The sequence below is a fragment of the Hippopotamus amphibius genome, chromosome 6 (assembly GCF_030028045.1).
Source record: "Hippopotamus amphibius kiboko isolate mHipAmp2 chromosome 6, mHipAmp2.hap2, whole genome shotgun sequence".
NCBI lineage: Eukaryota > Metazoa > Chordata > Mammalia > Artiodactyla > Hippopotamidae > Hippopotamus > Hippopotamus amphibius.
In genome coordinates this window covers 169,014,085-169,026,701 of record NC_080191.1, presented here as the reverse complement: position 1 = coordinate 169,026,701, position 12,617 = coordinate 169,014,085, and the positions used below count along the sequence as shown (strand labels likewise).

The window sequence follows — 12,617 nt, the reverse complement described above, 5'->3', positions numbered from 1 at the left end:
GTAAAAGGAAGCAAAGAAATTTAGCCCCGATTGAGCCACTGTTTTTGGGATTTTGACCTCTTAATTATAAATGTGGAATATGGATATAAGCAAGCCTTTTAAAGTGGCTACAAATATCTGGTTATAGGCTGATGAAAACCCAAGTGCCTTAATGATATCAACGTGGGTTCTCATGGGTTGGGATGGGTACATTTCCGATGACAGCATCCTACACAGATATTTGAGGGGCTGTACCCAAAACGTCTTGACTAGATGATGAGGATGACGGGTTTTGAGTGACTCAGCTTGCCTTTGGGGTTGATGAAGACGTTCACATCGGGGAGGGATGTGCAGGGTTTGGAAAAAATCAGTTGTAAGCTAGGTTGGGGGTGGAAATGGTGAATGGGAATTTAAATATGTATGAATTAATAAAAGTTACAAGTAATGATTTGGCTTTTAACTCTACATCCCTAAAACAGTATACTCAGTTGGCGTAAGCCGTTGCCTTGGATCTTCTCTTTGGTTGGTTGCCTTCAATACTGGAGTCACCTTGTGGTCCTGGGCTTCTCGGTAATGTGGGACTTCTTCCTGCAGCCTCTGAAGTGGGGGCTTGAAAAGGAGGAGGAACAGAGGGAGGGGTGCCATGTTCTCTCCCCGCTTCCTCCTTTTTCCCTCTCTTTCCATCACTCTTGCTTCGCTTCCCCCTGCCAGGCATCAGCGCCTGGCTGGGCTGGTGGCTTCGGGGAGTGCCAGGCTCCAACCCTGCCCTCAGGAGACCGTGGTTTGCAAACCTGTTTTAGACGCTGGCAGGCCAGGGTGTTTTGATTCACACTTGCCGTGTCTGTGGTTTGCTTTTTGCCGCAGAAAGTGTGTTCCATGGAACATTAATTTATCTTTAAGTAGATTTATTATGCGACGTGTTCACTGGAGCGGGCTCTGCTGTACAGCGTTTGGAACAGCGTAGCTGGTACAGCTTGTCCTCATAAATCTATTCGTGCTGATGGGATGTCATTGTCTCCTGTGACGCTTTGGGGTGAGGTGGCGGCCTGGGTAGGGGAAGAAGCGGGGTGGAGCTCCCGCTCTCTCGCGCAGCTCGGTGGTGCAGGTCCTGCTCCGAGTGTGTGTGTTTCCTCATGTCTGTGCTTTCTTTTCCTTTTTAATGAATACAGCGGCTTCCATTTCTGAGGGCCTTCTTGTCAGCTTCCAGCTTCTTGTCCAATTCCAGCTTCCAGCAGTGGTTGGAGATGTCATGAGGCTCAGAGGGAGAGGCTGGCTCACGAGTGAGGACTGGTCTGTGAACAGAGGGCACTCAGGGGACCGAGGAGGTGGGGGAGCGGGGAGCAGGCTGCTAACACTTAGGCATAAGTGCAGCGTGGCGAGCCCTGAGCTAGGCGTTTTATCTGCTTGTCCCAGGTGGACCTTACAGCCTGGGAGGGAGGGGTCATCACCCCTGTGTTATCCACGAAGAAACGGAGGCTCAGTTGTGGCTCCGAGAGGCCTGGTAACTTGTGCAAAATGCAGCTCGTTTGGTTCAGCGAGCCCATCCTGATGGCCTGGGGTTGGGCCCGGGGCCCGGGGCAGGCACAGCCACTGGCCTCCGGGAGTGTCCTGTTCAGCGGATGCAGAAACAGGCCCAGCGGAGGAGACACACAGGGAGGTGGAGCCCCCTCCCTGTGCCGCAGGGTGTGCAGGGCAGCGAGACGCATTGTGGGGTCCGTGGGGAGGCCGGAGGGGGTGTCTGAGCAAGGCTGGAAGACTGGATGGGGGTTTAACCCGGCAGGCGGTGGCTGGGTAGACGCGTTCCAGACGTGTGAAGAGCAGGTCCAAACACGTAAGGACGTAGGACAGCAGGGTGTGGTGGGCAGGGCGCGGACTGCCTGGTTCGGTTCTGCCCAGTCCCCGGGGGAGGGGAGGGCCGAGGGCCAGGCAGAGCCGCTCGTGCGGGGCCTTGTGGGGGCATTTGGGCTGGAACCCAGGGCACTGAGGAACCACTGGACGTTGGAAGCCAAGGAAAGAGAGGAGTGAATTTTTGTATTTGGAAAATTACTCTAGGGGCGCAGCAGAGGAGCAGCCGGGGCAGAGCTGTGGGAGAGGGCAGAGGTGAGGGGCCTGCTTGGGGGCTCCTCGGGCACTGCCCCCACCTGTCACTCCTCCTGCGGGCGGGGCCACCGAGAGCGCAGGCAAGCCCTACAGGGGCCTCGACGGCCGCTCCTCTCACCGTCGGCGCCCAGCTCAGGCAGGCTCCCGGCCCTCGCGTCCGGGTATCGGCAGCTGAGCAGCTCGTGGCTGTGGCGCAGGCGCGTCCTGTCCTGCTAGCCGCCGGGGAAGCGGGGGGTGGGAGGTCATCCGATCTCTTGTGAGGGTCGAAGAAGGAAGGGGGGACCGTCCGGGCTCTGGCCTGGATGCGTTCATTGAGCGCCTCTTGTGTGCAGTAGAGCGTGCTTCAACCTGGTTTCCAATCCCTGGGCGCAGAGCTTCCTCCAGGCTGCCCCAGTGTGAAGTCCAGAAGCAGACTGGGGGCTGCTCCCGTTCCCCGTGCTGGCTCCCACTGCCCTTCCACTACACCGCCCCCGCCTGCACACCCTCGCACGTGGCGTCCCCGGCCCTGGCGCCAGCCTCTGCCGACTCCCCGCTGCTCCTGGTCCCTTCGCTCTTTGGGTGCCACGCCGTGTGCTTGTGGGTCCCCTGGTCGTGGGTCAGTCTGCGTGTGTGCCAGGTGCCTGGCTGGGGTACTCACTGCTGCCGCTTCCTGTGCCCTCCTGCAGGTGGTCTTCCACGACGTCGGCGTGCTGACGGACAAGCTCTTCCCTGTCGTGGAGGCCATGCAGAAGCACTTCAGTGCCGGCTCCGGGACCTACTACAGCGACTCCATCTTCTTCCTCTCGGTGGCCATGCATCAGATCATGCCCAAAGGTAACCGGAGCTGTGGGACAGTAGCTCCTGGGGTGTGACTTTGCACCTGTTTTCCTGGCCCCAGTACTGCTGGTGCCCTGCATAAGAGATAAGAGCTCCACTCCAGCACGGGGGAGGTGGCGAGGGGGCCAGCCAAGCCCTCTATGGGCAGAGCTTCCTGGCAGAGACTCCAGGGCAGGGCCCTGGGCTGCCCAGCTCCTGGGGTCCATTCAGAGTTCACAGTGTGAGCTGTGCGGTGTGGATTCCCTGGATCGGGGCATGTGGGCTCCAGCCCTGACTCTGTGTCTTACATGCAGCCCCCCTGGGACTCAGTTTGCTTATCTGTAAAATGGCAGGTTGGACGAGATGACCCTCCATCCCAGTCTGTGATCTTGCTCTTTCTGGTTTGAACCTGTACTTATCTGACTTTAAAATATCAAATCGATAGATGTTAAAGATGCAAATTATGACTTATTGGGAGTTTTTCTGAAACTCTGATGCACAATTCAGGTATTTTCTGGGCTTTGGTCCCTGCAGGGCAGAAGAGCTGTGATTGCCTGGTCTTGTGTGGAGGTGCTGGCAGGTTATCCTCGGACTAGAAGCCTTGAAGGGGGCAGGGGCCTCATTCGTGGCGTGTCCCAGGCTACCGGGGTTCTTTCCTTCCAAGTGGCCCACGATTGGCTCTGGAACCCTGGGTCCCGCCCCCGGCCCATTTCTGGCCGCAGTGACCCGTGAGCTGAGAGTCTTAGGGGTGTGGGGGAGTTCTGGGGTCTTGGGGTAGCGGCTATCCAAAGCGTGACTAGTTGAGTTTCCTGCAGTTCCCAGGTCCGACAGGACCCGGCAGCCTAGGGGACAGCCAGGCCACTTGGTGGAGGCCCGCTGCTCCAGCAGCCTGAAGGTGGAGAGGAGTCGGCAGCACCACCGTTCGAATTCCTAGTGAAGTAGGAACTCGGGAGTCGGAGGATGGGGCTGGGCTCCTGTTGGCCGGTTGTCATAGCACTGGAAAATCTAGCCCATCCATTTTGGCTGGGACTTTGTCTCCATAGGGCAAGTCCCTGCACCACAGAGGCCTCTGAATGTTCTCTTAGCTGTAAGGCAGAGGCTCAGGGAGCTTCAGTGAGTGCAGGTCTGAAGGAGACAGGGGATGAACTCACCTAAAGGGCACGGGGAGGAGAGCGAGCATTTGTGATTCTGTACGGAGACCAGGTGCAGCTCCGTCAGCTCCCCGAGTTCCCTCCATAGCCCTGGAGGTTACGTGGGAGAGCTGACTGAGGAGCTGAGTTATTTCTCTCCCCTTGGGTGAGCAGGTGTGATTTCTCTGGGCAGGCCCTGTGCAGGTGCTCTGGGCATCTCAGATTGGAGGAAGGTGTGGTTCCTTCTTGCGTGGATTCCAGGGGAGGTGACAGACGTGGCTGCTGGTCCCAGCTCTGCCACTAACCCCTGTGTGCCTTTGCTGAGGCCTCAGTTTTCCCCACCTAGAAATGAGGGGGCTGGTCTAGTGAAGAGTCCAGGGTTACAGGAATCTCCTACGGGATTCTGTAGTTCTGGGGAGCAGAAGGAAGAGGGGTTCTACCCTTATCCTGCTCTCTCTCCCACCCCCACCTCACTTTTAGCAGTGCATCTTGATTGCTGTGTAGATCAGGCTTGGTTCTAGGGTTCTGTTTGGTCAAGAGGTTTTGTGGTTAAACTAGCACTTTGAAATGTCTTCACTAGGTGGGCCTTAAGGGCTGCCCAGTGCTGTGGTCCGGCAAGTACGACGGGCCTTGAATGAAGCTCTGTGACAGAGGAACCGGCAACGGAGAGCAGGAGATCTGGAAGGAGGTGTGCCTGACCTTCCTTTCCCTCCTCCTGCCTCCCTTCCTCATTAGCTGGTAGGTCTCTGCCCGTGATGTGCTAAACTCTAGGCCAGGTTATGCTTTGGAGCAGCCAGAGGCAGGGGAGTGTCAGGACAGAGAAGGTACTTCTGCCTCACAGCACTGGCGAGGACCAGGCTGTGAACTCTAAGTGCAGATGACAAGAGGTGGGGGCCCAGGCCGCCGCCCCTCTGCCGCGCCGGCTCTGCCCTCCCCGTTGTCCGGCCTTGCCCCCGGGGCCATGTCCGCAGAGAAGAGGCTTTGCCTGGAGTTTTGCGGTCCAAGCAGTAGATCAGACCATAGGTGTCCCTCCAAGTGGTCCGTGGGCTCTGAGGGGCCGCTGTCAGGAGCTGGGGAAGGAGCCGTGTGAGATGTGCGGACCCAAGCACGGACTCTTTTCTTGGGTTCTTTAGGTGAACGCTGTGCTGCCAGACGTTCATTTTTACATCCGCCCAAAGTCCTCTTCCTAAGAGGCACGTTATTAGGAGTTACTAAAGTTTGATAATCATAAAATAAAACGAGCCGTCCTGGAGTTCCCGCGGAGTTTGGCTCTTTCCCTGGAGCAGTCTGGCTGCTGCACAACACTTGGCAGTGCTGCAGGGCTCCTACCCGGCAGGTCCTCTGGGGCTCCTGCCGTTTTCGGAAGGATGCTCTGTTTCCCAGCGCAGTGAGCGCTGCTGAGTCGGCATCTTTGCTGCCTGCTTGGTGCTCATTGTTTTCATTCATGGAAATCGCTGTTGTTTTGTGCTTTGTTGATGGTTTTGCTCTTGTGTAATTGCTGCATTCTTGCTATTTTGGTTTATTTTGTTTCTTTCACAGTGTTCTTTTTCCTCTGGGAAAGGGAGGAAGGGATGTGGGTGGATCTTAAACCGTTGGTCTCGTCCAAGGGAGCTGGGTCAGAAAAGCATGTGTTCTCCTGAGATATGTCTCAGGAGGTCCTATCTGGTGTTTGCCCCCCAAATTCAGGTTATTCAGATTATTTCTGTGCGTTGAAGCCTCTTTTTCCCCTCCCCCTTCTGAAGCATAAGTGTCACCCTTCTGTACTCAAATTGCCATTACAATATGTTTACTTCTTTTTCTATTCTAAAAGTAACACTCATTCATAAAAAAAAAATCTGAAAACTACATTAAAATAGGAAAAAAGTTATCCCTTTACTACTACATCAATATCACTACTGTTAGTTCTCCGATTATCTTCTAATATCTTCTCAGCATGTAGCTTTTTTAAAATTTAGGCAAAGTAAGAGTTATACAATATATTTAAAGCATTCTGAGTCTTTTAGATATCAACATCTGAAATTGAACCTTCATTTAAGCTCAAAAATGAAAGAAATGGTACAAGTAAATCTGTATCATGACTTTCCGTTAATGTCACTCACCATTTTCTGTGTAGTCATAGTCTTTGGAAATTTTTTGAATGGTTCCATTGAGTAGATGAACCTTAGTTCACTTTATCATTTCCATGTTCTCAGCTACCTAGACGTTTTCTGTTTTTTTCCTACGATCATAAATTATAGTGTGATGAATATCCTCACGCATAAAGATTATTTTCTTTTAATTGGGATTGTTTCCCTAGGCGAGCTCCCCGCAGGTGGAATTCGTGGGCCAGAGGTGAGCCTTACAAAGCCAGCCTGTGTCAACGGCCCCCGCCCCACTGTCTCAGCCTGCACGTGCGAGGTTTGGTACAGTTTTCTGAGCCCGTTGATGTGTGGCCTCTCAGGGGAGCCAGAGGCAGCTGCACTCGAGCTGAAGGTCCGTCGCTGTCCCTGCGTGACAGGACAGCGCGCAGGGAGCTGAAGGCAGGCCACCTCTCCACGTTCTAGGGTGAGCTGGGCCTCCCCCCGGGTGCCTGCGGCCTCAGCCTGTGCGCATTCTGACGGCAGGACCTGAGTGCCAGCCCCTCACACCCACGCAGCCCCTTGGGCCTTCCGAAGCGTGGCCTCCTCTCCTCTTCCGGGCCCCTCGCTGCAGCTCTGCAGAGGGGGCCTGGCTGGGCTGGGTGGGCGATGCTTAACCCCTTGTGTTCTGCCGCGACGGTCCCCTTCTGCTCAGATCACGTCCTCAGAGACACATGAAGGGGCCGTGCTGGTGGAATGCGCTGGCTCTGATTTTAGTCAGACCTTGTTTTTCCTTCTGTTGCTTGTTGGCAGGGCCACGTGTGGCTGGCTGGTCCTGCCGCTCACATTTGCCTGCCCATGTGTCCTGCACAGACACGCAGCCTCTCTGCTCCTCACTCACACCCGCAGGGCTTTTATCTCCCCTTGTCCGTGGTGTTGGGTTTGTCACCACTGGAAGCATTATGTAATGGAAAAGAAAATATTTTTTGCCCAACTGGAGCTGGAGGGTGCAAAGAGCATCTTCCCTCTCCTTGTCACACGGCTCCAAGGAGCTGTTGGGCTCTGACTTAGAGACACAGGCCATAAAAACGGCCCTTACCCAGACTGAGCCACGAGGCCTGGTCCATGGCTGTGGTGGGGTTCCCCTGGGCAGGGAAGGAGGTGTCCAGACAGTCAGCAGTGGGTAACGCTGGCCACAGGACCTGGGAGACTTTCCTGCAAGGCTCTCTTGTCCCGTGGTCAATCCTTTGCCAATAGACATCCTTTGCCAAGGGTCTGACGTTTGCACAACATTGTGCCAGGCACTCTGGGTGCCGCAGAGATGTTTGCTGGCTTGCCGCTTGGTGGGCTCATGGCAGTGGGGTGGGTGGCACGGTCCAGCATTTTGGCAGGACGTCATGAAGACCACAAGGGAGATCCACACAGTGCTGAGCATTCAGAAGAGGATGTCACGGATTTGGCGGGAAGTAGGAGGACTTCATGGAGGAGGTGGTATTTGAGGTGGGGCTTGAAGGGTGGGTAAAATTTCATTGTGTGGAAACAGGTAGTGAGCAGTTCAGGCAGTTGGGAAGAGTATGGTGAGTGTTGGGCAGACAGCACACCACCTCTTTTGACAACATGTTAGGGCTTGTTTTGGGGAAGCAGTGATAGGAAAGATGGGCGAAGGAGGTTGGCATGTGTGTGGGGGCTTGGATGTCAGGCTGAGGGGCTTGCTGTGAACACGGGGGACAGAGCCTCTGTGAGCATGCTGGCAGGGAGGAACGCGACCAGATCCACACTTTAGGATGTGTCTAAGGTTGGGAGTGGATTACCAGGGGAGCTGTTGGAGTCCTGCTGCCTGTCTTTACTGGGTGTCCATTGGCTGGACGGGCTGTGAGAGGCCCACAGGCGGGCTCCTTGGCCTCAAGCAGCAGCTCATCTGGAGTGTGTGTGCGTGCACGTGTTTACCAAGATGTCACATACAGAAGGTGAACTCAGCGCTGGGTGAGACCTGACAGGCATCCCAGCCTTTGCACAGCCTCCCTCTTTCCATGAGAGCCCAGGGAGGGGCTGTGGATGTTTTTACACTGGCTGCTGTGGGAACAGTTATGAACTAACTTCAGCTTTTAGCAACTCTGTGGGTTAAGAACAGAAGGAAGTGAAGAACTTCGGAGCGTGGGCAGGACAGACAGCCTTCCCCTCTGCGCTCACAACCCCCTGTAAGACCGTGCAGGTGTTCCTGCCCTGGAGCCTCTGGCCCGTCCGTCCATGGCAGGTGTGAACTAAAGCTGACGTGAGTTGGCCTCCAGTCCGATTGCTTTCCTCTGACACTGAAGGGAGATAGACGACCCAAGGGAATGAGATGAATATGCTAAATAATGACAGGTGAGGTTGAGGGAAACGTGGAAGGAAGGAGGAGAAAGGGATTTTGGAGTCTGGTGCACTCCTGGGATCTTTCGGAGATAAGCTCAGGCTTATCTTGAGGAACCGCTGAGTCCAGGCAGAAGGAGGTTGGGAGGACGGAGGCCAACTGCCTGATTAGACCTCGATGAGGTCTCAGTTGTGGAAAGGTCAAGGAGACCCTGCTCTCCTCTGCTGGTGCTTTCCTTCCTAGACCCCATGAGTCTGGCTCCTGGGCCCTGGAACCCAGGCCTGGGCGGTAGAGCTTGGCTTTAGCCACGGGGTGCATCTACTCGGCTTCTGTGGGCTCGCCTGGGCACCTGGCTGTTTTCACCATGGTGTCTTGGGGTTGGGGCGTAGAAATGTCTCAGTGAGAAGTTCCAGCTTCTTGATGAGCCTTGGGCAAAACCAGCTCCGTGGGAGAGGGGCGTTTATAGACCTCGAGCCCCAGTGGAGCCTGGGCAGCCTCTCGCTCTGGTGTGTGAGTGTATGGGGTCCCGTCTCCAGGTGCCTTGTGTTTCTGTAGGTTTCCCTGCCTGCAGTGGAGGAGTACGTTCTGCGCGATGCTGTGTCTGCACGGGGGAGGGGTGGGTACGAGTCGTGGCAGCCTCTCCTGAGTTGGCCTGTGGACGGGACATTCAGAGGGTTAACGAGATGATACCTCCAGGAGCCCTCAGTACCGTGCCTGGCACATGGTGAGTGCCCAGTCATTGTGGCAGTATGAGACGTGCCTCCAAACGCAGTACCAGAGGATGTGGGGCTGGAGTTATTCTCAGACTCTGAGGCCACCCAGTTTGCCTCTTGGAAAGAGCTTCTGCTACAGGAGAAGGAGATTTCCTGGGTGCTCGTGGGCAAGCCATGTGACCTCTTGGCTCCAGGGTGAGGACTGCCGTCTCAGACCCGCCTTCCCCTCAGGGTTCCTGGGAGCCGGAAATGGAGTAATGCAGCTTAAAATGCCTCTCCCCCACCCCTCAAGACCAGCTTGCACAATCAGAGTACCTGAGGTCTGAGCCATCATAGCACACTATTATCACCAGCGCGGTCAGCCCCGTCCTGCTCAGGCTTCCTGAGGAGATCTGTGTGTAAAAAGATCCAGCAAATGCAAAATGTGGTAAACACCCTGAAAGTGTAGGCCTTGGTCCCTGAGCTCCTCTGCCCCAGAGTCACCTTCTTGAAGCCTCGTGTGGTGATCGCTGTTGTAGAACAGAGTGAATAGGTGACTGGTGATGAGTAGGGGGTGGCCCAGTCCTGCTCCCTGCCCCCCTTCTCCTGGCACCGCAGGCGCCATCAGCCCTGCGCATCCTCCTTTCAGTGATCTGTCCTGGGGCCTTGCTGTCCTGAGGCTGGAGGCAGATGGTGGGACTCTTGTGAGGACATTCTTGGGTCCACTTCGAGTCAGTGGTGCTGGATGGAAAAGGCTGATGTGAATCTCAGGTAATTCGTGCACGGGTGCAGGTCAGGCCAGGTTTACAGGCCCACGTGAGAAAGGATGGAGTCAGGGCTAGAAAGCCTGCAGGCTGGGGATGAAACCAAAATGGGAACATCCAGAGTGGCAGCTCTCATTCATTCATTCCTGCTTTGAAACACTGAGGTCAGTGTGCAGCCTTTTGTAGAAAGCCTTTAAATGCCATCTTTTTTTTTTCCCCTCTTAGGTGAAATTTGACAAATGTAGTAAAAGCTATATTCAGTTTGGACTTCTTTGTTCTGTGCTTTTTGTGTTTTGAGTCGCTACCGTGGGGGGTGGTTCATGTTCCCCACTGTTCTCTCATAGCAGTTTTATAAAACAGAGAAGGCTTTTAAGGCTGGTTTGTGGAACTTCATCATTTCGTTCAGTTAGCACCCAAATCAGGAAACGGGTCTTTCATCAGTGTGTACTCGTCCATCGGTGAGGCAGGCGTGTGTCTGGTCGGCGGGGTCCTGCGGTGGAATGTACGTGCATTCTGGAACCTGGGGTGCAGTGGAGGAGGGTGGGGATCCTGGGGGTGGCCGCCTCTCCAGCCCATCAGCCTCAGTGTCAGGGGAAAGCGGAAGCAGGGGTCCCCCTAAACTCACTGATGCCATGTTAGTTGGTTTGCCAGCCCCTGAAATCCTTCATGGGAAAGGTAGCAGTTGTGCCCACAGTGAGTGCCATGGCCTCTGCTTATTTCGGGGGCGAAGTGGCCGTAGGGGTGGTTTCGTGTGGACGTGGTGTCAGCAGGGTGGGGGTGAGTTCTTGCTCGTTCCCCGCTATCCCGGCTGTGGGGGGGCCGGCGAGCTCTCCCCCCTCCCTGAGTCCTCCCCAGAGGACGGGGACGTAGACTGAGGCTAGGGCCCTGTTGACTCGCGGGCACGGGCACGGCCACGGCGTGCAGGGTCGAGGGTGGCTTCCCTCCTCTCTGGAGTTTTCTTCTCTCTCTGAGACAGGAGCGGCAGGCGGGAAGAGGGCCGCCTCAGCAGGGCAGGGTGGTGGCGGTGGGGCGTCGTGTTCCTGTCTCTCCTGCCGCCCTCAGGTCACGCGTGTGCGAGGGGTGGCAGGTCCTGCTGAGCCTTCGGGCCTCGGCCGCACTCTCCAACCTGGCTTGCCAGAGTTCTGCACCGCAGCCCCGCTGATAACAAGGTGTCCTTCCCACCTGCTGTTACTGCTGGGGTGTCTGAATGCCTCAGAAGCCTCCTCGGGCGTAGGGCTCACGGGGCCTCTCTGAGTTCTCGGGTCAAAGCAACGTCTGGGGCTGCCTGAGCCCTCCTGAGTCCCAGCAGAGGCTCTGGGGGAAGAGCCTAGCTTCTCCGTGCCGCCGGCTCTTTGTTTAGAGAAAAGGGGATAATGGATTGTGCACGCGTCCTAGGGCTGCATGGGGACTGGCCTGGCGTCTGAAGAGCCAGAGTCTGGCACGTGGGGACTAGTCACATACGTCACGCGTGCTTTTCCTCCTGGAGGGCCCCGTGCATGTCAGCACGTCAGAAGCTCTGAAGTAGGAAAAGGACTGGAGTACTGAAGTGGAAAAAGTGTCTCTCAGTGTTTCTCAAACATAACGCATCACAGAGCGCCTTTCTGAGGAGCAGGCGTGCACAGGCCGCGTGCACACGCCATGCGCACACGGCGCGCGGGGCTGTTTCAGAGCTCGCCCTGAGCAACGCCGCCTCCCCACGAGCCTCCGAAGCACCCACGCCGGTGTCGCGCGCCCCGTGGGGAGGGCTGGGGCAGGACGCCTGGGGCGGGTGTGAAGGAGCCCTGGGGCCGCCCGGCGTCTGCCTCGGGCCTGGAAGCGCGAGGGATGCTTTCTCTGGGTCGCGCCCCGTGGCGGGGCCGCGGGGAGCGGAGCGGTGTGTCTGGGGCCCCTTGGCACACAGGGCGCCCCCAGGGCCTGGGCGCACTGGTGTGGCCTCGGAGCGGGGCGCCCGGTGGGCCCTCGGGGGAGCCCTGCGCCAGGGACGCCTCGCCGCCTTCTTCCAGCAAAGTGATCCACTTATACCTCCGCGTGCGTTCTTTTTCATGTTCTTTTCCATTATGATTTATCACAGGATGTGGATTATAGTTCCCTGTGCTGGACGGTAGGGCCGTGTCGTGTTTCCATCGTACACGGAATAGTTTGCAGCTGCTTATCCCGAGCTCCCCCTCCGTTCTGCCCCCTTGGCAGCCCCAAGTCTGTGCTCGATGTCTGTGAGGACTCGATGCCTTCTGAAGGGCCGTCCTGGGAAAGAGGAAGCCGGCCCGTTCTGTGTGGCCCTGAAGCCCACCCCAGGTGCGGCCGACGGCAGTTTCCAACTCTGTCTCACCTTTCTGGGGGCCCAGGGGGCAGGTCCTCGCCGACAGCCTGAGGGGTTGAGTAAGAGCCAGCGTGGAGACGGGCCGCTGCGGCTACAGACCACGATCGGTTTGGCCACTTCACCATCCTCACAGGGGCTTTCAGGGGCAGCGTGGCTGGGAACCACCTGTTCTAGCCTCGCGGCTCTTGGTTCCCTGTCTCCATGTGGCCTGCGGTGCCTGTGGGTTGCAGCCCCATTTAAAGCTGTGCCGTCCGCTCAGCTCTGCTCCTCTCCCGCCGAGCGCTCCCTTGTGCGTCCTCCCGCAGCCTCACCAGCTCCCCTGATCCTCTGCCTGGACCGCCCTCCCCAGAGATCCCAGGGCTCGCTCCCTCACCTCCTTCGGATCTTTGTCCGGGTGTCACCTCCTCGGTGAGGCGTGTCTGAGCATGCTGTG

The 12,617-nt window shown here is 56.7% G+C and overlaps 1 protein-coding gene across 1 annotated transcript in view; it reads left to right on the top strand.

Moving 5' to 3' along the window:
- Nucleotides 1–12,617, top strand: part of XXYLT1 (xyloside xylosyltransferase 1) — a 166,335-nt gene that overhangs the window by 26,147 nt on the left and 127,571 nt on the right. Inside the window, exon 2 of the mRNA XM_057738755.1 lies at nt 2,745–2,892. Coding sequence (XP_057594738.1) covers nt 2,745–2,892 — 148 coding nt within the window. The remainder of the gene's footprint in view (nt 1–2,744; nt 2,893–12,617) is intronic.